The sequence below is a fragment of the Hemitrygon akajei genome, chromosome 1 (genome assembly GCF_048418815.1).
Source record: "Hemitrygon akajei chromosome 1, sHemAka1.3, whole genome shotgun sequence".
In the NCBI taxonomy this organism is placed as follows: Eukaryota; Metazoa; Chordata; class Chondrichthyes; order Myliobatiformes; family Dasyatidae; genus Hemitrygon; species Hemitrygon akajei.
Window position 1 is genome coordinate 107,231,643 of NC_133124.1, and position 27,308 is coordinate 107,258,950.

At 40.8% G+C, this 27,308-nt stretch overlaps 1 protein-coding gene across 3 annotated transcripts in view; it reads right to left on the reverse strand.

Moving 5' to 3' along the window:
• The window catches only part of LOC140729440 (uncharacterized), a 64,987-nt gene that overhangs the window by 19,543 nt on the left and 18,136 nt on the right, over positions 1-27,308 (reverse strand). For 2 of the 3 annotated variants that reach the window (XM_073049190.1, XM_073049181.1), the window contains exon 2: positions 1,515-10,346. In XM_073049190.1, coding sequence (XP_072905291.1) covers positions 1,515-10,346 — 8,832 coding nt within the window. Of the gene's footprint in view, positions 1-1,514; positions 10,347-16,775; positions 16,891-27,308 lie in introns of those variants that run through there. The other variant, XM_073049200.1, reaches the window with a different exon arrangement.

Genomic DNA, 27,308 nt, shown 5'->3' on the forward strand with positions numbered 1-27,308 from the left:
AATTTCCTCCAAAACAGTCAGTGCTCTAACTGTTGATTGAAAATTAGGAAAATAAAATAATTTGCATAAAGGGTTCAAGGACTATGGCTTAAAGGTGGTTAAAGTACAGAACAGTCATGATATTACTGAAAGGTAGAACAAGCTTGAGGGAATGAGTAGTATGCCCTTGTTCCCATTATTGACAAATTCAAAAGGTATGCATTGTGGTTTATCTTAGTAACAGCAAGAGAGCATGTATAGTTACAAATCTGATTCTAAAATAAGTGTACACTTTTATAAAACAAATAACAAAAATAGTGAAATACTATGGAAAGGTCTAATAGTTATATGGCATCACATCGCATTGTTCAGACTTGAATTATCTGACATGGTAATTATGTGCTCACGAGAATTCTAATTTAACACAGCAATTTTGGTTGATGGAGCACTAGCTAAAAGGACCAATCAATTGTTCATCAAAAAGTATCATGGAAAATAAAATGGCATTCTGACTTAAGTAACTGGGATCTTAATGATCTTTTTGATGAAGAACAGCTCCAATATCTGCATGAAGGAGCACTGGACCACAATCTTTTGATGTAAGGAAAAAGAGATTTTTAAAGATTAGCTGCTTTTTTACATGTACATCAAAACTTCAAAGTGTACAGTGAAATGCATTGTCTGTGGCAACGACCAACATGGTCCAAAGATTGTGCTGGGGGCAGCCCGCAGGTGTTGTCGTGCTTCCAGCACCAGCATACACAACTCGTTACCCTAACTGTACACTTTTGGAATGAGGAAGGTAACAGGAGCACCCAGGGGAATCCCGTGCAGTCACAGGGAGTACATATACAGTCCATGCAGACAGTGGCAAGAATTGAACCCCGACTGCCAGCACTGTAAAGCATTGCACTAACCTTTGTGCTACCGTGCCACCAATGAAGGGATGAATTACATAACTTTAAGTGTTAGGCAGATAGCAAGTTTGTAATTCTGGCAGATGCAAAGGATATTAGGAATGGTGAGGGTGGAGCCCTGTGGGAGAGGTGTGGGACAGGTGGCAGAGAGGGAACACCAGGGGCAGGGGTGGTGCACCCAGCCTGAGACACTAAGCAATGTAATTTGATTCCAAACAGTTGGATTATTGATCATTACAAAATGTCTCTCTGGTGCATCCCTTTTCCCAGTTATGATTTCCCTCTTCCGACTCCCTTCCCACTCTCCATCCACAACAGAGACCCATATCAGAATCAGCTTTATCATCATCACATATATCATGAAATTATTTTTTGCTTGCAGCAGCAATGTAGTGCAATGCATAGGATGACTACAGTACTGAGCAAAAGACTGAGGCACCCTAGCCATATATATATATATATGCCTAAGACTTTTGCACAGTACTGTATGCAAATCAAGCAAGCAAAATTGAGATAAATGAGAGAACCAAAATGTTGAGAAGGAGAGAGATTCATTTTGGGTTGCAGTCCAAATGGATTAGCTTCATTCTCAGCATTTTAATGCAACAGAAACTTTACCTGGTTGTTTGGCTTCCAGATCCATTGCATCGGACAGCTTAAACTCTTCTTGGCTTTTTTCTTCCCCTGGTGCTCTTTCAGGTGGAGCAGCATGTTTTGAAAAGCTTTCTTGGTCCTGTTGTCCTGATGTCAGTTTATTTGATGAGGAAGATACAACAGCAGAAAAGCCATCATTATCCAGTTCAGAGCAGGTTGCAGGGGAAGCTTTATCTAAGCAGGGAAGGTCTGCAGTGGAATGGATGGGTGCAGAAGCTAAATCAAATTCTGATGTTGAACTTGCTGAAGGAATTTTATTCAGTGTTGCATGAGGACACAAAAGAGGTCTATCTGGAGCTTTGCAAGATGCATTAAGCAATACATTAAATTCTGGTCCCTCTACCAGTGAATGACTAATGCAGGAAAAATTTTCGGAATGATGCAAAGTATCCAATTTTTTATCCTGAGAGCTTTCTCCAGTCACATTTAGTGACATGTGGGGATAAGTATCACCCTTTTCTTCTCTATCACTGCCGACAAAGCAAATAGGTTTTTCATCTTGACATGGAGTCTCCAATGATGCACCATTGCCTTTTTTGTCACAATACAATTGTTCAGTATTTTGTGCGACAACAGGAGTATTAGATTCAGTCTGGTTTATATCCGAACTAGAATGTGAGTCTATTTCTAAATCAGCAACACTTTGGGTGCAGCTCAATTTTTCAGGTTCATAGTATTCACATGAATCTAACATATCACTTGGCACCCCCTTGTCTCCCTTACTTTCTTTTAGGTCAGTGGGCACCTTCTTTGACAACTCTCCTGACACCACCACTTCTTTTAAAGCAACCTCATCTGCCCTACAGTCCTGAAGAACATCTTGCAGTCGTTGACAGACAGGAGAGATGGAAGAAGACATGCAAACAGGCTCTGATGGAAGAATTACATGGTCACAGATCTCAACATCCTCTGACTTGGAAACTTCTGATATTAAGTTATTGGATTCATCAGTGGAAAGGTCAAGTTCAGCTTCAGGTGTAAACTCCGGTACATTAGAGGATGACACTGCCTCATAAACATCCATTTCTGTATTTGGTTCTGCAGCTAAAGTGTGGCTATTAATATCATCTACTTTTTCTGATCCACCCTTTGAAACATCGTGAGTTACTGAAGTCACATCATGATGAGTGATATCTGTGAGATCATCAGGAGTTCCTTGATCAATTATCTCTGTAACATTATTGATGGGGCTTTGAGGACACTTAAGACATTCATCAGTTGATTCTCCTGTGGAGGTAGGAAGACCCACTCCTTCTGCAGAAACTGAGACTCCAAAATTGTGATGAGAAGGTTTTGACACAGGTTCACTGATGTCCTGTTGCTGATCATCCACTATTGGAGCTTGGTCTGGGAGATCAAGTTGATTATTAATGTTCTTTTGTTCAGAGTGCAAATCCTCCAGCTGGCTAACATTGTTATCTGGTGACATTCCTGAGAGATTTGTCTGACAGGGGTCAAGGAGATTTAGCTGACCATCTTTGCTGTTTTGAGGGATATCTGAAATGTCTTTGTGTTCACTTTCTGATGCTGAGTTTATTACTTTCAATGGGCAAACATTATCTTTCAGCTGGGTACCAGCTGGCTCTATGTTTTGATTATTATGATTTGATATTGCCTCTAGAACTTCTAATGTGCTTTCATTATGTCCTTCCAAGTGGGGGAAGGAACCTATTTCATCAGCACTATCTTCTGAACTCTTGCTCATGTTCTCTTCTACATTTGTGTTGTTTGCTGTTGCTGAATCAAATGTATTTGGTTTCCCACTGTCTGCGACTTTTGAATCACCAGTATCTATTGATGTGCCTACTAGATCAGTTTCTTCAGATGCATTGGTAGAGATCTTTGCTTCATTATGTGGTATGATTTGTGCCAAATCATTTATTCTCTGATTTCCACTTAATGACATGTATGTGAATTTGTCATCTTCATCACTATTATCTTCACTTGACAGAGCACCCACAGTCTCCAAATTATGAGCAGCATCTTCCAAAAGAGCGTCAGTGACCTCCGTTTGATCTTTAACATCTTCTAGCCCTGAGTCCTTGGGATCATCCTTCAGTAATATTTCAGAGAACTTGGTTTGACCTTCATCTGTTACTTCATGACAATTATTTTGTAACAGGCTACTGGGCTTCTCTATCTGGGAACTAAGGTCTCCTGAAATCTCTGATACTTTAGTGGAGCTTATTTGTAGAGTATCTGAGATTTTAGCAAAATCGCCATCTAACACTTTGTCTTGGCATAATACTAAACAAGTAGAATCTGATCTACTATCATCTGGTTGAACGTGACTGACTTTTATTTGTTTATCTTCTATTACTTGCAGAGACTCCACATCTTCAACCTGGTTAGTATCACTTCCTATTTTGACATTACCAACCTTTTCTTGACTCTCCTCCTCCAATGGAAGAGTACCCATGCCTTCAAACCAGTCAGATTCCACCACTGGCATTGTGTTGCTGAGTTTCATTATTGCAGCAACATCTTCAATTATTTCTTTGTTGTCCTTACATGATAAACTGACTTCAGAGTTATCATCTTCTCCTGTGCCAGAAACCTCTACCTTGTCAGTGTCAGTGCCACTGCCTGAGTGGCTGCTTAAGACTAGCTCAGTGCACTCTCCGGTTGACATATTGGCAGCATCTGATATACATGCGGCAATCTCACCCGGTAATGTTTCCGATAATTCTACTTCACTTTCACCATCACTGAGTATCGTTTTCACATTTCCTAATTGGTCAGTATCCTCACTTGAGTTGCTGTTGGATAATTCCAGTTGACCAACAGAGTCCTCTTGGAGTTTGTCCAAGGTATGATTTGCACATTCTGTAATGACACCAGAAATGTCCAAATTGCCTGCATCAACATTTTCTGAAATATCTTTCACCATTCCATTAATGGTCTTTGGTTGAAAAGAAACATCTTCTGATACAGCTTTGGAAGTTTCCAGTTGCCCATCCATACAAACATCTGGCACATCGACACCTATAGATCTACTGGCATTATCTTCTGCCGAGAGGTGAGAACCATTTACTTGTTTAATAACATCTATTACACTGTCTGCACCTTCTGGTTTACAAGCACCATCTCCTGAATGGATACTGGCTACTTCCAACTCTCCAACAAAATCCCCAACTTCTGATGTCTGGATCTCTGACATAATGTGATCTTCTGGAAGTGCACTGGGGGCCTCCAGTTTCCCATGTCCATCTCTGAGTGTTGTCTCTATGGTCTGTAACTCAACAGAATCAGGTTTTGATTTACTGCTAGAAATCTCTGTGTGATTACTGTCATCTTTTATCACCTGATTCAAAAAGGTATTGGGAGTATTCTCTAATGACAAGATCACACTATCCACTTGATCTGTGTTGTCAGCTAAGCTTTCTAAGAGCCCTGTTTGGTCATCATTCTCTTTGTCTGTAGAATCAAAATCTTCTGCTTTATCAGCGACATTGTTTTGCAGAATATTAGAGGGTTCTGCTTGCCTATCAATATCTTCAAGAGGTGTAGAGGGAAGCTTGATCTGATTATCACAATTGTCTGAGTTGTTTACTGGATGTGTGCCCTCTTCTAAACTGGAACTCAAGACCTTTAACTGGCTGACAGCAGTTATAGTTTGAACATTCCAGAACCTTACAGGGTCAAAGCATTCTTGTGATAGGGGGGCAGAACACAATATGGGATCATTTCCGAATATAGAGTTTGAACTTAACTCGGGATCTGGCAAATTAGGTTGATCAATGTCAACATTTTGTTCGGGATTAAAATGTTCTTGGCTTTCAACGGTACAAGTTTCATTTCCCTTTTCAATTTCAACCTGTTGATCTTCAGGTTGCTGATTTGATTGATCTGACAATGCATCTGAGTAACTAGATCCCACCTTGGTGGAGAGCAATTGAGGTGAATCTAATGAGGTGATATCCTGTTGCATGCTCACATCTGGCAAAGGACTATTAAGTTCATCTGTAGATTTGGCATCTTTAGCAGGGGTAATAGATTCAGAAATTTCTGGTTCACTGGCCATGTCATAATCATCAGTTTCTGATGAAGATAATTTTTTTAATGATAGAGATATTGGGTTGCTTGTAAAATCTTGATGATCCTCGTATGCTGAATCCCCATTCACTGAAGTGTCCCCAGGAACAATGTTCATCATTTCTGTTGGTGCAATGTTGAAAGTTTCATTATGTTGCTCCTCCAGGTTATTTTCTCCAAGGTTTCTTGTGGGCGTTCCAGCTATTTTCCCTGTACTTGTTAAATCAGAAAGATTATTGAGGCCAGACTTCATTTCAGACTGGCATGCGCCTGGTAAGGAATGAGATACCTCCTGAATTAGTTGTCTGTCACTCACGCTCTCATTAGTGGCTTCACAAGGAGGCAGAGTTACATCTCTAAAGCCCAATGCAATAACATTTTCAGATCCCATCTCTGGTTTGCTTTTAGGTACTATTTCCAGAAACTCTTCAGCATGAAGAGAGACATCACGTTCCTCAACAACACCATCCTCTGAGGAAGCTAGTATAGAACAAGATGACTTTGGTCTGAGATAATCTCCTTCGACGTCTGAAGTTTGTGATTCACTTGGAGGGGAGGACTCAGCTGTGTTTAAAATGGCTGATTCTAACTGGAAATGACTGACATCAGATGATTTTTCAGTTTCTTCAAAAAAAGTAGGCTGATTGTCAATTTTCTTATAGACTGACTCCAAATCCTCACTGATACTATTGATATTTGTGGAATCTATGGATTTCCCAATCAAATACTGACCACCTTCACAGAGTTTTTGTATGGTGAACACAGAATTGTTGTTTTCAGAATTTGATTCACTTGAGCTGATGTTTGGTACATCAGCATCACTAGCCAGGTCAACAGGCACATTCAAGGACATCTCAGAATTGGGTCCTTTGTTCTCATCATCTCCAGACAGTGTGCTGATAATGTCATTGTGGTAATCATCAAATTTATTCATACCTTCAGGTAAATTAGAAGCTAGTTCAACGTCAAGTTCATCTTTATTCGAGTCCTTTTCCAAATGAGATGTGAGACTTGTTGAATTTGATTCTGTGGGTGAATGCTCCTTTACATCCTGAGACAAGGCTAGTGTCTCACTACAACCATCTGATTGAGTCTGTCCAAAGGCGGGCAGAGATTCCAGCTCTGATAGTTGGTCTTCACAAGGTTCCAGCTCACAAGTCATTTCCCCAGTCGCTGAAGAGCTAAGCAACAGATCTTCACTGTGCAAATCAGTTGAACACATCTCATTTTCGTCAGTCTTCACCACTATCTCTGAAAGATTCTCTGGGCTTTCTTTAATAGACTCAGCCAATGGCATTTGCTGCAACTCACCTGGCGCACTGAGAAATGGCAATGACCTGCCTTCTGACAATGTATCTGTGTGTAAGTTGTGTACAGGTAATGGAGATTGGGCCTCATCCTCGCTAGTGGAGTCTATGCCTTCAGGTTCCTTCCTGCAATCCTTTTGCACTTCCGTTACAGAACTTGGTTGTTCTTCACCTTTGCCAAAATTCACAGTCTGCAGCACTGATGCCATGTCACGCAATTTCATACTTGTAGTGCAGTAGGGCCCACATGCTTCAGAGTCTGATGTTGATGTCGCTGAAGACATCTCTACCTCACTATCATTGTCTGAATCAACAGATTCACTTTCTGGTCTTTCAGTGTGTTCTTCATTGGCTCCTGATGGTAGGTCATAGTGCTCTGCAGTGATTCTCTCATCCTCTCCTTCAAGCGATGCAGAAGCCGATGATTCTGACGTGGTGTCTTGAAATGCAAATGATTCATCAACTCCTGCAGTGATAGAGTTTTCAGAAAGTGAGTAAAGGAAGGATACTGAACTGTCTTCATCTTCATCTCCAACGTCACAGTTTACATCAACAGCATGTTCACCTTTATTGACATCACCATAGTCATTTGGTTCATTACAGGGAATAATATCACCATGATCCTGTAAAACGGCCTGTTCTGTTGGGGCCACGGCAGGCAGTGATGTAATTTCAATAGACTCTGCCTCAAAAATAATACTGCCTTGAAAAGATAGCAATGACAAAGGCACCATCCTCTCATTATCAACAGCTTCGTATGGAGATTGGGACATCACACCAGTCTCAACTTCAGGGCCACTTTCTACGTCTGACATTTTAAATTTAATGGATGATTGTTCCCCTGGAATACAATGTGCTGAAGCTAATGGAATAGAACTTTCAATTTCATCTTCTACTTCAAGAAAACTGTCATATACAGAACTAATAAAAGTTTTAGAAATGTCCTTGACTGGGTCATCCAATGCTAAATTGAGTTGACTAGAGGTTACAGGTACAAATTGCATATTAGGTTCTTTCTCTGTTCCTATGCCTCTTTCTTCTTTTAATGAGTCATTGCAATCTTCAGCAAGTTCCTCAGAGGAAGCAAGAGGAGCATTAGTAGTGCAATCATTGTTCTGTTTCCTACAAACATATTGGTCCTTTTCTGTCTTAGAGGTGAGCAAATAGTTATGTTCTGAGTAAGTTGTGCTATCATCCATGTTAGGTGACCCATTATTTACATCCATCTCTTCCACTGAAGTACATTCCAACGCAGAAAACAAATTACTGTCTTTTAATTTCTGACAAGAAAAGTTGCCAGGTAATCCCACTAGTTTTGTGCTTTCTTCCTCAGTTTGAAGATGAACAGGATTAGACTCAAGCTGCCAAGAAACCTCATGAACATTAGCGTTTAATTTGGGTGCACACATTCCTATTGGGTTGTCTTCATTACTAGGTATTGTTGCAATATTTTCACAATTAGATTCATCATCACTGAACTCCTCCTTGCATTTTGACTCTGATTTGTCTTCTTCCTCCTGAGGAATGGATATTGGATGGAAATCATCAGAAGTGATTGTACAATTCTTTTCCTCATTTGTAATATTCTGTGTTGGTGAGTCTGTTAACTCTGTGCCAACATCACAGTTTGTCATATCTGATTGTTGATTCATATTATTAGCCTTAATTAATCTAGGACCTTTACTGGAAATGTCCTGATCTTTAAGAGTTGCATTTTCTTGTCCATTGTCATCACCTTCATCATCAGTATCATCTTCACCATCTTCATCAACACCATATGCATCTTCACCCTCTTCATCAACACCATAATCATCCTCACCATCTACATCAACACCATAATAATCATCATCATCAACATCATCTTCACTAGTTTCAAGATTTTCATTGTCAAATGCTAAAGGAGCAAGGTCATCTTGTGTTTCAGTAAGGCACCTTTCAGTTGACTCCTCTGTGGAGGTCCAAATTTCCTCATCAATGATATTATAAGGAGCATTAGCAAGAGGCAGCACTTCATCAAGCTGCTCTTCATTGAGTTCCTCTGCAAAAGCAGACAATGATTCGACATAGCAAGCAGATACTTCCATTGTTTCAGCTTCCGTTAGTAAGTTTGGGGAGCAAGACAACGGTGTGTTTGGGGTCCCTGATGATGTCCAGCTACCTCCTTCTGCGGTTCTGTATGATCCTGAGGGAGAGGTTGGTGGAGAGCAGATGCCCTCACTTCCTTCACTCTCCAGGGCTTCAACAGGCTCCTCATGTAAGCCAGTTGTCAGATAGGAAAAGAACTTCTGGGCGCCACTTGCTAATTTTACTGGAGTGGATGGTGCAGTGAAGAAAAGATCTGGATCTGTGGCACACATATGGTCCACAGCACTGGAATGCACAGGCAATTCTTTGGTGGGTTCCAAATAACACAAAGGCATATCAGTGAGTCCTGTGGTTGTAACTTGGTCCTGAGTTTGTGAAGGTTCAGTCTTTACATTTTCAGCCCTTGATTGCACAGTCAGTACGTGGAGTGGATCTATAGACACAGGATGTTCACCTCCAGTGTCTGAAAGCTGCTGATGTTCTGGTGCTGGTGAACACTCAGCACTACCACTCATGCTGTTGAGAGGGTAATTGACAAGACAGAGTGTATCATCAGCAAAATCTTTTCCATTATCACCTGCTTTCAGTACATCCTGGTCCATTTCTGCACATGCTGTGTCTTTTGCAATGAAAGACAACTGAACGGATGTGTCTGTTTGTATGCTGGGCAGATCATGATCTCCCTCCACCTCCAAAGTGCCCATCTCTGCCCCCCTGTCTGCTTTGGTATCTATCAGTTGTGTGTCTCCATCTGGTTCTTCCCTGGATATTGTGCCTGTGTCTGGAGTGCTGCTCACCTCTGACACTCCCGAGGACAAGCCCGCACTGGCCTCCAAGCTGGCCCGTGTGGTGGAACTGAGAGAGTCAGTAGAGGCCGATGAACCATCCTGTAAGCCACTGTTAATGTCTCGAGCTTCCTTTTTGGATATCCCTGAGCCAATATCTGCAACGATAAGCTGGGCACTGTCAGAAGTGCTTAGTCCAAACATGTCCACCATTTCTCCAGCCACATCCATATTGTGCTTGGCTCCTTGGCCTTCATTTTCTGAAGGGCTCCCCTTGATGCAAGATGCGTCTGTGGACGACTCAGGATATGAGTGATCAGCGTCCGTATCGCAGCTCGCTCCTTCGGGCTGAGGTCGGGCACCTTCATCAGCGGGGCATTCAACAGGCAGGTTTTCAGCAGCATGATCCAAAACAGGGCTGGCAGTCAGTACCTCGCTTTGTTCTGTTCCCGTGGACCACTTTGAGCTGTCAGCAAACTGCATCAAGTACGATGAGTCCATTGTTGGGGAGTCTTGGGGTGAAGTCAGCTCTTTCGGGGTAATGATGCCATGGGAGGAGCCACAGGAAACATCAGGAGAAAGATCTGCAGATTTGACAAAAGGAAACAAGAAGTGAAGGCAGATGGATTGCATACAGAACAGAGCAGATAAAAGAACTTGCCACACAGCTCCAGAAGTATAGGTTCTGTATTGTACTCTCACCCTGATGGGAGAACATGCAAGTCCACACCATTTACCCCAATCTCCTCCTAAAACCCAAAGAAGGACACTGAATTACCTCAAGTGTAGGTGGGAAGCAGGCAAATCTAGTAACAGGACAGGTTACAGGGAAATAAGTTTGTCAATAGGACTGATGCCAATGTTCTGGAATGTCCTTCTATATCATGAAAAATGTGAACATATGAAAAACATAGAAATCACTGTAACACTTTGTTCTGCATCCTGTTACTTTTTTTCTATTGTACTACCTCAAAGCACACATATGATAAAATTATCTGTATGGATGAAATGCAAAACAAAGTTTTTCACAGTAGCTCTGTACATGTGACAAAATGAACCAATTTTAACATGTAGAGTAAAAATGTTTACAATATTTTTATTAGACTTTTGTTCATTACATTTTATCCTGCATTACCAATCTCCATTTCTCTGCACTTTCATAGGGCACAGATCAGTACACCACAGGAACACTGCTTACAGCTGTGGTAATTTTCACTTTCAAACCCACTCAATTTCTCTCGGAATGTCCCTTTGGGCATGCTTCCATCAGTAGGACTTGATTAGACATCTTTGTTTAAAAAAGTAATAAGAATGAGTCATTTCTTATTCTTATCCATAAGCCTCTAGAATCAACAATCAATAGACTTTCCCCAGGATGCAAACAATTATTAGGCTAATTCACTATAAGATGGGGTTCAGCAATAGTTTTAATAGGCACTACAATTTGCCCCTATCCAGGTAAATAGTAGATTTGGAGTAGAGCTGTTGAGAATAAAATTGAGTTATTGTAGGATGAGATCGAATGGGTGTTGGAAATGAAGGTCCTGGTCTCATCAAGAAGTTAAACCTTGACAAAGCAAGATGGTGCAAATCCAAAATAAAAATGGAAAATACTATAAATTCTCAGCATGTTGGACAGCATCTGTTGAGAGAGAAGCAGAGATAATACTTAAGGTCAATACATTTTCAGGAAAAGGAATGAGAGGGAACGTTCTTAGAACAACATCTTCTGGAGTCAACCAGACAGAAGACATCAGAGGCACTTATTAGAAGACAGAACTTGCAGAGAAAGGTGTGAATGTTTAAAAGCAGTAATCTTGGAACTTGCTAGTGAGTTTCATTTAACTTGGCCTTAAAAGAGGCACATTTTCAAATTGTTAATAATTGATTGACTAATTAGGTAATTTAAAACAGTCAATTTAAAGAAGGTAGGTTCAAGTGGAGTGGGGGAGTAGAAATAACAGTATGGAGATATGCTCAGGTAAGGTTTTATTTTATTATTGACCCTAAGTCCTTGATTCAGTGTTGGTGGGATGGTTGGTCAGTAGAAAGTTTTATCTACAGATTGTGGGAAGTCAGGGAACCTTTTGGTCTCACTAATGATGCTGCCAGTAGGAAGTGCATGCAGATGCAGCTCTTGGCAGTCTGGGTCAAGGAAGTGGAGCTGGAGCTTATCAACTAGAAAAACTGTGAAATATTGTAAATTAAACTTTTGCTGAGGTGGTCACACCTAATGTATAGATGTCATACAGGTGGGTGACCACCAGGAGTGGTAAGACAAATCAGCGCAGGGCTCTGTCATCATTCCTGTCAGCAAAAACTATGGAGTCTTTTAAAGAAGTAATACAAGATGTAAACATAGGGGAACCAATGTCAGTTCTGTATTTAGTTTTCAGAAGGCCTTTGCTGCTGCAATGAAAGATTGTGCTGGAAGCTAAAATTCACTCTTTTGGAATTGCATACCAGATTTGAATGGGTTAGAAGGCAAGATGCCTACCAAGAAACAGAGCACTGATGGAATGGTAAATATAGGGAAGAAAACCTTTCTCCCTATCTACTTTCCATTGATGAATAATTCCAGTCTTTCCACAAAAGTGACATACTTTATGCCTGACCTCATCTCACTCCAATTATGTAATTGACTGCAACTAAAATCTATTTAGATTTTTTTCACCATTCAATAAGGTCATGGCTAATTTGTATCTTAACACCATCACCCAAATTCCATTCCATGTAAGAACCAGGCTAAAAATGTGCCCATCTCATTTTGAATATTTTGCCTTTGCCTGGTTTGTTCAGGGGGGCACTTCACACAAAACTGAGAGACGAGCTCTCCTGAGCAATCCAGTTCTAATTTTAAGAATATGCTACTTGGCCTTAGAAACAAATGGTCCTCTCTACCTACCTTGTCAAATCCTTTGGTTCAATTTAAGCATGGCTATGAGATAACCCTACAACATTATACGAACTTAATATATGAATAATTTAATGTCACAATTTAACACTTAGTCCCCACAGATTTCATTCTGTTCCAGTTAATTCTTGCTAAGATGAGGAGCCCTGAAGTGTATACAACTTCAAAGCTAATCACAAAGAAGTTCCTTGGGTATGGTGCACAGAGTTTATCAGAGTGGTATCAGGGACAAGAATACCATCGAACAGAGGATAAAAAACAAGCTGTTAAGAAAGTGTCAAGAAAGAGAATTTATTTTACTTTTCGATATTTTACTTTTAAATAAATTATCATGTTTTGAATTTGCACCGCAATTATCCAATATTAACTTCCTGCTTTAGTGAACTAATCACTTATCTTTACATCCACTAATATTATTAACCCATTGAAAATCTGTCTTTTGGCCCGGATCAGTCCCTCTCTGGCACTGTAACATCCTGTTACAAAAAAAGGCAAGTCCTTCAATTTTAGAAAAAGGAATATATAATATAAATGAGAAAGTCTGCAGATGCTGGAGATCTAAAGATGCTCCAGGTCTGGCAGCATCTACGGAAATGAATAAACAGTCAACATTTCAAGCCAAGACCCTTCTTCAGGACTTTGGGAATGTAATATATTTTTTTGTTTGGAAATTAGTTGCAAGGAACAATCAATTTAAAATGGTTATTTAGGAAGAGGGGGGAAGGAGATTGGAGGAAACGTCTTGGCCTCCCTCAGCTTGGAGTGACTTCCTAATGAATCTTAGATTTGTAGAACCATAGAACAGTACAGTACAAAAGATGGGCATGCAGAAAATTGTGCTAATTTGCTGGAAAGGATTTTTTTTTCTTTGTCCCATGGTTTGTTTCACAATAAAGCATATTTCTTAAATAAATCCTAGACAAAAATTTAAATGTGTAATACCTGAACCTAAAAGAGAAATAAAACTCCTTTATATATGCTGGCAAGTTACCCACAGTTCTGCTAGTAGCACATCAAATAAGACCATAAAGACATAGGAGCAGAATTAGGCCATTCAGCCCATCGAGTCTGCTATGCCATTTCATCATGGCTGATCCCGGATCCCATTCAACCCTATACACCTGCCCTCTCACCATATCCCTTAATCCTGACCAATCAGGAATCTTAAAAAGACCATGACATGGGGAAAGTTCTATTTGTATGTGTATTTATTACAAGCCCATTACAGAAGAATGTTGTGTGATTACTAAATAAAAATCCAAAATCAGTTGGACAGAACAATTTTAAACCAGGAACAAAGCAGCAATCCTTAACTGGACAGTCAAATAGTCACATCTTCATGAAGTTTGAATACAGATACAATTGAAATACTCATCCTAGCGAGATAGGCTCTCGCGTCCATTTTCCACGTTGCTTCTACATTGACACCACCCTTTATTTAGTTGTGGAGACTTTGGGCTCCTGACCTTCATTCAGGTGTGGACCAATGGGTCCCATATCAACCAATCGATGTCTGCATCATTAAGTATGTGCTATGTATGCCACGCGTTGTACAATGTATTAGTTTTAATCATTTCTGGGATTCTGGTAGTTCTCAACACAAGTCTTTATTGGTTGTCCCACTGAGAGGATTGTACTGAGAAGTCTCCTTGACCTACTGTTGCTTTTTACTGTAAAGACTCCTACTGTGAGGAAGTTGCAGGATTTACAATATACTAAATCCTAATCAATATATATATGATTTAGAAATGTATCATTCCAATATTATTGGATATATATTTACAAGTCCTACAGTATATTTACAGGTAATATATTTCCAAGTCATGATGTGTGGTGGTGTTCCCAGAGAAACATAAAAAAATGGAAGTAGGACTAATCCATTTGACCCCTCAAGTCAGCTCTGCCCAACAAACATGATTATTGCTGATCTGACTCGGCACATAATGGTCTTGATCTTCTCAAAGGTGGAGACCAGGGTTTGAGAATTTTTGTCAGGGTAGTTTGAAAAGTAACTCAATTGCATCGTGCTGATGGTGTTTACTGCAGTGGAACAAATCATTAAAGTGGTAAATGGCTACCTTATTCTGGGCAATGCCACACTCCCTGAGCATTGTAGGATATACAGTACACTTCTGCAAGTGGAGTATTGCTTCATACTCCTGACTTGCAGATGGTGGAAAAGCACTAGTGAATCTCTCCCTATAGTGCTGACCTGCTCCTGCACCCTGTGTATGTATGTGCAACTGAAGTTCTGATCAATGGTCATCCCCAAAATACTACACGGAGGGGATTCAGTGATGCTATTGTCATTGAATGTGAAGTGTAGGTGTTGAGAATCTTCTTTGTTGGAGATGGTCCTTCCCTGATGCACTTGTAACATGAATATTAATAGTTGTGCTACTAAAATATAAGAGCATGCAGGGGCATCCTTTAAAGATACAAACTCATAATGTTCTTCTTCAGTACACACACTTGGTGAGGTATTTCAGATATTTACCAATTAGCTCATAACAGACCCAATGTCAAGCCAAGGAAAATCCAGCACTTAGAGACCATTGGTCAAAAGTCACCTGCACTTCACATTTTACTGTGTTAAAAGGTGCATGTACTTTATCCTAAAATATAACATTCAGGAAGAAATCTATCCAATTTGATTAAATTTATATTATCGTCTTAGAGTCATAGAGAAGTACAACACTGAAACAAGCCCTTCAGCCCACCTCGTCCATGCTGAAACCATTTGACCTGCCTACTCCCATCGACCTGCACTGGACCCATAGCCCTCCATACCTATCCAAACTTCTCTTAAACATTGAAATCAAGCTCGCATGCACCACTTGTGCTTGCAGCTCATTCCACACTCTTGCAACCCTCTGAGTGAATAGCTTCCCCTTGTGCTCCTATTAAACTTCTCACCTTTCACCCTCAACCCATGACCTCTGGTTGTAGACCCACCCAACCTCAGTGGAAAAAGCCTGCTTGCATTTACTCTATCTATACCCCGTGTAATTTTGTATACCTCAATCACATCTCTTTGTAATCTTCTACATTCTAATTTGAATACAGTCCTAACCTATTGAATTTTTCCTCATAACTAAGGTCCTCCAGAGCTGGTAACAGCCTTGCAAAATTTTTCTTCACTCTTTCAACCTTGTTTACATCTTTCCTGTAGGTAGGTAACCAAAACTGCACACAATCCTGCAAATAAGGCCTCACCACCATCTGATACAACTTCAACATAGCATCCCACCTCCTGTACGCAATACATTGATTTATGAAGGACAATGTGCCGAAAGCTTGCTTTATGTCCCAATCGACCTGCGACACAACTTCCAATGAATTATGGGCCTATATTCCCAGATCCCTTTGTTTTATCACATGCCTCAGTGCCCTACCGTTCGCTGTGAACGACCTATCTGGGTTGGTCCTGCCTAAGTTCAAAATGTTGTACTTGTCTGAATTAAATTCCATCTTCCATTTTTCCAGTTGATGCAGATCCCTCTGTAGGACGTGATAAACTTCCTCACTGCTCACTTCCCCCCCCAAACTTGGCGTCATCCACAAATTTGCTGATTCAGTTAACTGTATTATCATCCAGATCATTGATATAGATGACAAACAACAAAGGGCCCAGCCCCGATCCCTGCAGCGCACCACCAGTCATAGGCCTCCAGTCAGAGAGGCAACCATCTACTACCGCTCTGTCTTCTCCCACCGACTCAATGTCTAATCCAATTTACTACCTCATCCTGAATGCCAAGTGACTGACCCACCTTGACCAGTCTCCCAAGCGGGACCTTGTCAAATGCCTTAAAGTCCATGTAGACAACATCCAAGTAGTCACCCGTTTTCCTGGTAACTTCTTGAACTATCTTGCAAAATAACACATTCCATGGATCTAACTAGTTATCCACTGAAACATTTTCTTCTGCAGGTGAGTTTTGATTTTGCCTACCTTTAAGCACTGGCTACGTCCTCAGCTTTGACTAGTCACAAAAATGTGTCAGGGGAAACAAGGAATACAGGAAACAAGCAGAGTAACTCCATTATAGATATCCTCGGTTCAGCATAAACTCAGTTACATAAATCCATCCTTTACCTCCTTCTATCATAGTTGATGATTAACGTACAACTTTGATCCTCCCCTTTTTGCAGCAAGGACAGATGGCTGGCTAATTAGAGGATGAGTGGAACGCTATCTGTTTGCATTATCAGATAATGCAGCCATGCCAATTCCGTTCAGCAGTCTGGGTTCAGAAAGAGCTACTGCAGTGTGTTGGCTGCAGCGCGAGGAGGTAAGGGGCGGAGCTCCAGATGGCACCTTCGTCATCGACAGACCTCAGGGTATAAACAGATGGCACTGCCTCTGCAGCCAGGCCTGCCGATTGTCTGTGAGCTGATTCAAACAATGCATTGGGTGCAAAGAGCCATTCAAAAAGGAGCAAATGTCTCCAAGGACTGAATATATATTGAAAAATAACGATCTGTTCGGGAAAAACTCACAAGCGAGTATAGTGAGGCAAATACGTCATAATAGTAAAGGGTTCTGTAGGATTTTAAAGTGATTTCTTCCTGGTTCAGATTGTATGCCACACTGACAAGGTTATATGAAGGCAAAATGCTGCAGATGCTGAGAATTTAAAAGAAAAACACAGGGTACGCAGCTAATCAGGCCGCAGAACTTCCAAGGCATTTTGTAATTTATTTATTTATTATCATTATTATTTTTATTTTTTCTCTCTGCTAAATTATGTATTGCATTGAACTGCTGCTGCTAAGTTAACAAATTTCACGTCACATGCTGGTGATAATAAACCAGATTCTGTTTCTCAGCATTTCTGTTTATTACTGGCAAGGTTCATTTTTGTTTTCTTCTCTCCCTGATTAACGGTGGGCTTTTCTAATCACAAAATGCTCTGACCCATTGCTTGAAAGATTATCAAGACTCTGCTGTATAGCATGAGCTGCAATCACGTCTAGGCCCAGACTATCGTGGCAAGACGCTTCATCAACATGAGGTCAGACCAGCGGCTGCAAGAGGTTTTTTTCAGGAGATCTCACAAACTACTCCTTTTATCAGACAAGTAGATTTTGCTGGCCTGCCAGGAGTACTGGCAGAAGCAGATACAAAAGAAGCATTTAAGAGGCTTTCGAATGGGCATATGGATATACTGGGAATGGAGGGATATGGATCATGTGGAGCCAGAATGGATTTAGTTTATTGGCATTGTGTTCAGCACAGACATCCCAGTGCAGAGGGCCCGGTTCCTATAGCTTACATTGCACCAATTATTTACGCTATTATGTGTGCTTTTTTTTTATTAATACTTTTCTTCCTATCCCTCTGTTTCTCTGTCCATTCCTCTCTCCTTCATGTCAGCATCAAGCCTCCCCTCAAATATTCCATTGCTAACTGCTCAGCCACTCCACGTGGCAGCCCGTTCCTCATTCTAACACCCTCTGTAAGAAGAACAGCCAGCTGCATTCTCAAAGTAAATTTATTTTCAAAGTACATATATGTTACCGTATACAACGCTGAGATTTATTTTCTTGCAGGCATACTCAGTAAATCCAATTACCTTAATAGGGCAACAACCAGTGTGCAAAAGACAACAAACTGCAAATACAAATAAAAAGAAATAATAATAATAATAATAACAAAAAAGCAATAAATATCAAAAACATGAAATGATGTCTTTGAAAGTGAATCCATAGATTGTGGGAACAGTTCAGTGACGAGGCAAGTGAAGTTAACCCCTTTGCTTCAAGAGACTGATTGGTGAGGGGTAATAACTGTTCCTGAGCCTGATGATGTGAGTTCTGAGGCTCCTGTACCTTCTTCCTGATGTTTCTTCTCACTCACACCCATGTGTTGGGGGGTGGGGGGGGGGTCCCTGATAATGGTTGCTGCTTTCCTGCGACAGCGCTCCATGTAGATGTGCTCAATGATGGGGAGGGCTTTACCCATGATAGACTGGGCCATATCCACTAACTTTTGTAGGACTTTCCATTCAAGAGCATTGGTGTTTCCATACCAGGCTGTGATGTAGCCAGTCAATAAGTCCACCACACATCTATAGAAGTTTGTCAAAGTTATAGATGACATGCTGGATCTTCACTAACTCCTAAGGAAGTAGAGGCACTGTGTGTTTTCTTCATAACTGGATGTGTGCTGGGCCCAGGATAGATCCTCCAAAATGATATCTCCAAAGACTTTAAAGTTGGTGACCCTCTCCACCTCTGATCCCCCATTGAGGAATGACTCATGGACTTCTGATTTCCTCCTGCTGAAGTCAATAATCAGTTCCATGGTTATTGATTCATCACCAGCTCCTATATGCTGAGTCATCACCACCTTTGATTCAGCCAAAGACAGTGGTATTGTCAGCAAACTTAAATATAGCACTGGAGCTGTGCTTAGCCACGCAGTCATAAGTGTAAAGTAAGTTGAGCAAGGGACGAAGCACAGTCTTGCAGTGCACCTGTGCTGATGGAGATTGTGGAGGAGATGTCATTGCCAATCCAAACTGTTTGGGGTCTACAAGTGAGGAAATCGAGGATCGAGTTGCACAAGGAGGTATTGAGGCCAAGGTCTTGAAGCTCATTGATTAGTTTTGTGAGGATGTTGGTATTGAATGCTAAGCTGTAGTCGATAAAGAGCATCCTGATGTAAGCATCTTTGCTGTCCAAATGTTCCAGGGTTGAGTGAACATCTGATATGCTGATGGTTATCTAATATTTATGCCTTCTTGTTTTGCTCTCATGCATAAATGGAAACATTTTCTCACATCAATTTCCAACTCCACGGTGGATGTGTTTGAACTCATCCAACCTGCCAGTCAGATACTGTTTTCCTGATATTCACATTGAAATATAATTGTACAGATTCCATAAATCTAAAATGTTTAATGTGAGTGAGAGCTGCTGAAGGCTTTGGAGACTTCCTGTGATCATTACCACACAGTCTTTCTGTAGTAAATCAGCCACAGGCTGACTGTGGGCTAACATCGACATATCACGTGCAGTTTTCTGTAAGGTGTTTTATATCTACAGTATAGACAAGATTGGTCGTCCTTCATGTCAAAAATTCTGTGGTATCGTACTCTTTCTGGGAAATAAACTTTGCATGGTTTCTCCACTCTTCCAAGTCCATTGTGAGTAAATATTAAATAATATCAAAAAGTGCTTGAAGTTATCTCAATGAGGCCCAAGGTAGATTGGCAGACACCTTCACTAAGCACCTACGTACCAACTGCCAGAGAAAGCGAGATCTCCCACCCATTTTAATTCCCATTCTGACATGCCAATCCATGGCCTCCTCTACTGTCGTGATGAGGCCATGCTCAGGTTGGAGGAGCAACACCTTGTATTCCATCTGGGTAACCTCCAACCTGATGGCATGAACAATGATTTCTCAAACTTCCGGTAATTGCCCATTTCCCCCTTCACCATTCCCCATTCCCATTTCCCTCTCTCACCTTATCTCTTTACCTGCCCATTACTACCCTCAGATTCTCCTTCCCCTTCCCTTTCTTCCATGTCTTTCTCTCCTCGCCTATCATATTCCCCTTTCTCCATCCCTTTATCTTTCACCAATTGACTTCTCAGCTCTTTACTTCACCCCTCCCCTCTCCTGGTTTCACATATCACCTACTACCTTGTACTTCTGCTGAAGGGCCTCAGCCCGAAATGTCAACTGTTTACTCTTTTCCATAGATGCTGCCAAGCCTGCTGAGTTCCTCCAGCATTTTGTGTGTTGGTTGGATTTCCAGCAACTGCAGATTTTCTCTAGTGTGTGAAGTTATGGTAGCTCATCAGCCTGAAGTATTGACCCTGTTTATCACTTCATGGATCCTGCCTGATCCAACACTTCCTGTTTTTACAAACAAGAGAAAATCTACAGATGCTGGAAATGCTATTTTTATTTTGGATTGCAAGCATTCTCGCTGAATGTTATCTCTTTCGTCACGGATTCGAGCCCTGCCCAGAGAAGTGAGCACAAATTCCCAGCACTTCAGTGTAGGAATTCCCATGCAGGCAGAGGTGTGGTCTTTTAACTGTCATGTCATCTACACAGCTCCTTGGTGAATCACTTTCAAACACCAAAGGACTCTGACCACGATGATGGACACCATCCCAAGGTGAAGGTCAAAGTTGAGGCTCTGCCCCAGACTGAAGGATTTTGACGTACATGACAGGAATCTATCCCAAGGAAAAGGTCAAAGGTTAAGTGAGAGCATCATTCAAAGATAGTGATGTATTTTGGTAGGACTAATAAAACTAGTGTAGTTACAATGAGTGGTAGAGCCCAGAGCATATTGAGCAGAGGAAACTTTGTATATATTTTCAAGGTGGCAGTACAGACAGATAAAGTGGGGAAGATGGTATATAGGATTCATTATTTTCATGGCATATAAATTGAGAGCGGGAGGTTATGGTTCCACTTTATAGAACAGATTATAAGATTAGCTTTATGTGTCAAATCCGATCAGACCAGATCCAACATTGAACATTGGTTAAGCCACAGCTGAAGCACTGCATGCAACCCTGGTGGCCACACTACTGGAAGGACACAATTGTCCTGGAGGGGGATCATAGGAGATCCACCAGGATTGTGCCTGGGGTGGTGCATTTCTTGAATGAGGAGAGATTGGGTAACTTGGGTTTGTTTTCTTGTAGCGCAGGAGATTGAAGGGAGACCGGAGTGAGGTATTCAAAATTACAAGGGCATAGAAAGGGTAAAGAATGAGAAATTTTTTAGAAGTGCCCAGGACTAAACTGCACTATATAAGGCAAAGGGTAGCAGGTTTAGAGAGGATATGAGAAAGATTTTCTATTTCTATCAGAGGGTGCTGGAATCTGAAATGCACTATTTGACTGGGCAGTGATTCCATGTACTTTCACAACACTTAAAAGCACCCAGACAAACCCTTGATTTGCTAATGCTTGAAGGCTTTGGGCCAAATGATGGAAGACTGGATTAATGAAGTTAGGGATTTGGTGGTGAGCTAAGCCTCTACAACACTTGGGGTGAATGCAGCAGGAAAAGAAATAAATTGGAGTCAAAAAAAGAAACATAGTTAAGAAATTTGCAAATTCAACCTTTCACCTGAAGATACTAACCAGCTGCAGTGCAGTCTGATTTCATCAGTAACACGTCTATGGGAAGAAACAGCAGCAACTTGTCATCATTGTAAAGCAAGCAATGAGTGGTGATATTGTGCGAGCGGGAAGCTGACTTGCGATCGTCTCAGAGAGCTTGTTTTCAAGCCGCCCGGAAGGTAGCACTGTTCCAGTGTGTGTCACAACATGTGCTGAGTCCCCACCTTATTGAAATGCATTGCCACCTCTCAGAGATTTAATTAGCTCTGTGTTCTCGTGCAAGGAACATTCTGGAACAATCACAAAGAGAACTCCTGGATCACGCCATAATAGCTTGAGACATTATTGTTTGCCTACTTTTCGAAGAAAACAATTGAAAGGCACATCAGTTAAAATTGCACAGCCATTAGATTGGAGATACCCTCCAGCTGGGGGGGTTTAGCATAATCATCAGAGTGCATTGCTGGGGCAAATCATTGCCAATCGATGTGTCACTCATTCAGTGCAATATAAAATAAACAATAAGATTTATAACCACAAGCAAGAGAAAATCTGCAGATGCTGGGAATCTGAGCAACACACACAAAATGCTGGAGGAACTCAGCAGGCCAGGCAGCATCTATGGAAACAAGTACAGTCGATGTTTCAGGTCGAAACCCTTCGGCAGGACAGCCACACTTTTTTTTTCTCGGGCAGAGATTTGCTGTTTTCATCTGGTTTGTATGTGCATAGGAATTCAACATTACATATTGATATTACAATAGCAGGCTGGGCGAAACATTCCCCTTGCCCAGCAGGTACCCTACACAGAGGAGCTGACATTGAGATGCACACAAGTAAAGTGGCACCAGAGGGGAATGAATCATAAGGAAGGTGCAAACATCTGCACATTACCTGAGAGTGAATCACATCCCCAGAGCACGGCGTACATTGAGGGATGACACAGCAATACATGAACCATACCTCACCAGATGTGAGCAAACCACTCCCATCATCGTCTGCAGCTTGTACATTTACAGGAGCTGACGCTGCAACACATTTCTGGGCTGCAGCAACTTCGCTTTTCTCCAGTGTGTAATCAGAACTCTGCATCTGCAGGGGCCTCAGAGTTGAAATAGAAACCTTTCTATTGATTAACTGATGCACATTAAGCTTCTCTACTGCACTCAGAGAGGAAAAGCTTTTAACCCAATTACTGATTCTGCCTTGATGCGCTGATCTCACTGCCATTCCTGTCTATGATGACTGAAGGTGCAGAAATCATCCTGATGTTTAAAAAAGGCTTCTCTCACCAGGTTTCATCAGTGGAAGCATAGTGGGTAGAAGGAAACCATTTTGGCCCCTACTTTTCTGCCACATCTTTTCAAGTTATTTGGAAAAGGTTCCTTTCCACTATTTCCTTTTTTACGTGGAGCTTCAAATTTACCTTCCCAATTATCTAGCCAATTTTCTTTTAGTAGTTACTTTAGAATCAGCTGCTTACCCTGCTTTCCACCTATGCACCGCACCGAATAATCATTAAATAAACCCTGATCTCACCTGAATTTCTTTCATCAATTACCTTGTCTGGGTTCTCTGGTTATTGGCCAGCATGCCAGTGGAAATGGTTTGGACTTGTAAGCATTTCCAATGTATCTTCAATGCTTTGAGGACAATCTCGGATTGTTTCTTCTCCTCTGTCTTCCCTGGTGACATTCTAGTGATCTCTTTAGCATCCTTTCCAAGATATTGACATACATTCAGTGTCCACTTTATTAGGTACACCTGCTCATTAATGCAAATATCTAATCAAATAATCATGTGGCAGCAACTCAATGGATAGAAGAATGCAGAAGTGGTCAAGAGGTTTAACGGTTCAGACCTAATATCAGACTAGGAAAGAAATGTGACCTAAGTGACTTTAACCATGGAATAATTATTAGTGCCAGACAGGGTGGTTGGAGTATATCAGAAACTGCGGATCTCCTGGAATTTTCACACACAACATTCTCTAAAATTTACAGAGAATGGTACTAAAAACACCCAGTGAGTGGCAGTTCTCTGGATGAAAACATATTGTTAATGAGAGAGATCAGAGGATATTGTTAATGAGAGAGACAGGTTCAAGCTGACTGGAAGGTGACAGTAACTCAAATAAACACACATTATAATAATGATGTGCAGAAGAGCATCTCTGAAGACACAACATGGCAAACCTTGAAGTGGATGGGCTACAGCAGCACAAGACCATGAACATGCATAAATACTTTATTAGGTACCTCCTCTACCTGATGGATGGATGGTTATTTTATTGATCCTAAAGGAATTTACAGTGTCATAGTAGCATTACAAGTGCACAGATATACAAATATTAGAAGAGAAGTAAGAAAGAATAAAAAAATAAGTTGCCTCAAACAGTCTAACAGGAGGGGGTCACCACTTCCCCAGCTATTGGTTGACTCATCATAGAGCCTAATGGCCGAGGGTAAGAATTTTTCCTATTTGATTCATTTAAAAGATGGCATCCTTGCTCTAAGATCACAGGAACTATTAGTTCTCTGCAATCCCTTGTAAATGTGGCCATTCCTAACTTGTAGGCCTCAGCAAATACTGTTCTGAGATCCTGTCGGAGCTTCTCTGTCAGGACCCGATTTAGATGAGGGAGCCTCCTTGCAAAGCCAACCTCACCATTGGGACAACTTTGAAAGAAAGAGCTCCGCCATTGCCCTCATAAACACACAAAACAGTTGTGGGGTTGTCAAGCTGAAACATTTACTCTTTTGTTTCTCACAGGTGTGGCCTGACCAGCAGGGAATTCTCCAGCATTTTCGGTTTTATGTCAGGTTGTTGACTTTTTCAAAATATTAGTAGTTAAGGCAAAAAAAATGACTTTGGTAATTACAATTACGATTCAGTAGCTAGATGAGTGAAGTGAGTGAAGAGATGGAGAAACACAGTATTCAAATATGATTAAAGCTATTAATTTTCACACAAGATAACTACCAGTGCAGAATGATTAGGCCAAAAATTGTTCCCCTCACTTGTCTCTAAGTATGTTCTTTTGCTCATCAAAATAAAGGATGCAGAAAGATGTTTAGGGAAGGGATTGCGTGTTCTGACACAATGCTGGGCCCTCAACCTTTTACAATTTACTGAACATCCTGGATCAAGGCAGTGAAGGTTTGCTTTTGAAATTTGCTGATGTCACACAAATAGGTCAGAAAGTGAGTTGTGAAGAAGGCCTGAGGAGGCCACAACGGGATATAGATAGTTTAGCTGAAAAAGCAAATAGATGAGGAGAGAAATGCATTTGAGCAGAAAAAGTGAAAAAGGCATATCATCCAAATGCAGAGCTCTAGGATGTGAAGCGGCGGGGATGTCATTGTGCACAATTCATAAATCTTTAGTTTTCAGGTACTGCAAGACACTAGGCAAGGTAACAGAATGTCATTGCTCTTTGCTGGCTGAACTGAATTCAAAAGGAGGCTATACTTCAATTATATTGGGTACTGGTTGAATTCTAGAACACAGAGCAATGCAGGATTTGGCCCACAATTTTGCAGCCATGCCTAGAATACTGAATACAGTATTTGTCTCCTATTTAAACACATGCATAGGAAGCTATTCAGAAGGTTATCAGTACAGAAATACAAGGATGAGGGGCCTGTTCCAGCACAGCACTGTACTAGACTAATATGTGAGCAGACTGCCTTGTGAAGAGATGTCAGACAGGCCAGCCTTATATTCAGTAGATGTTAGAAAAGTGAAGGGGAACGAATGAAAAAGTAAGATCCTGAGAGATTTGGGAAAGTGAAGAGGATGTTGTGCAAGCATTTGGAATAAAGGGTCCCTGTTTAAAAATGACATGCTGCCTATTATGCAAAATTTCAGTGTTTTTTAAACTCACTCCCTCAAAGATCAATGGAAACAGTCTTTCAGTAATTCTGAAGCAGACAAGGATGCATTCTTGATGAACATGGAAATAAAAGGTTGCAGTGATTTGACTTAATTAGATCAGCAGTGATCTTATTAACTGGCAGAGTAGAACTGAGGGGCTGAATGGTCTAAAGCTACTCCTGATTTATATGTTTATATGTAGTACAATCAACTAGTTTCAAATTTCTCTGCAATATCTTTGTTTTTGGGAATTGCAACATTTGTTCAGTCATTAATTCAATTATTCATTACTCTTTCCTGCTACAAACTAAATATTCTAACATTTCCTGGAATATTGTTCAGATTATTTTAGCATCTTTGTTATAATGCCAATTTCATGTTTAATTCCTTGTTTTTGTAATTAGAAATGAAGCACAGCGCAGGCATGCTGTCACATGACAAGATTCAATGACATTGTGTTAAAGTCATTCTAAGTAAGCAGTTTGATCACTGTTCTATTTGAAGTCTAAGGTAATCATCCTCTGCTATAGTTTAAATGGACTGAGCATCTCCAGGGGATAATACCTTGTAAGCTGAACCTGACCTTATATCAATAACACAACCAAAGAAGATAAAGACTCTGCCAGACCAAATAGTTAAAACTTCTGAAAATTTCAGATGTACCTTTTCAAAAACAGCAGTAGGTCATCAGGTAATGTCTAATGTTCTTACCCCACTCTTTTGCTTAGTGCCCACACACTTTAAGTAACAGCTAAACTTTAGTATCACTCGCTCTAATCTTATTCTCTTGATTGCTTAACTTATTTTGTGGGAAAGGGTAATAGTGGAAATAAATTAGAACCATAGAACATTACAGCACAGAAACAGGCCCTTTGGCCCTTCTTGGCTGTCCTGAACCATTTTTCTGCCTAGTCCTACTGACCTGCACCTGGACCATATCCCTCCATACACCTCTCATTCATGTTCCTGTCCAAGTTTTTCTGAAATGTTAAAAGTGAGCCTGCATTTACCACTTCATCTGGCAGTTCATTCCACACTCCCACCACTCTCTGTGTGAAGAAACCCCCACTAAGGTTCCCTTTAAACTTTTCCCCCTTCACCCTTAACCATGGCCTCTTTTTTTTTTTCTTCCCTAGCCTCAGTGGAAAAAGCCTGCTTGCATTCACTCTATCGGTACCCATCATAATTTTATACACTTCTATCAAATCTCCCCTCATTCTTCTATGCTCCGGGAATAATGTCCTAACCTATTCAACCTTTCTCTGTAACTCAGTTTCTGAAGTCCTGACAACATCCTTGTAAACCTTCTCTGCACTCTTTTAACCTTAATATCCTTCCTGTAATTTGGTGACCAAAACTGTACACAATACTCCAAATTCGGCCTCACCAATGCCTTGAACAACCTCACTATAACATTCCAATTCTTATACTCAATACTTTGATTTATAAACGCCAATGTACCAAAAGCTCTCTTTATGACCCTATCTACCTGTGATGCCACTTTTAGGGAATTTTGTATCTGTATTCCCAGATCCCTCTGTTCAACTGCACTCCTCAGTGCCCTACCATTTACCTTGTATGTTCTACCTTGGTTTGTCCTTCCAAAATGCAATACCTCACACTTGTCTGTATTAAACTCCATCTGCCATTTTTC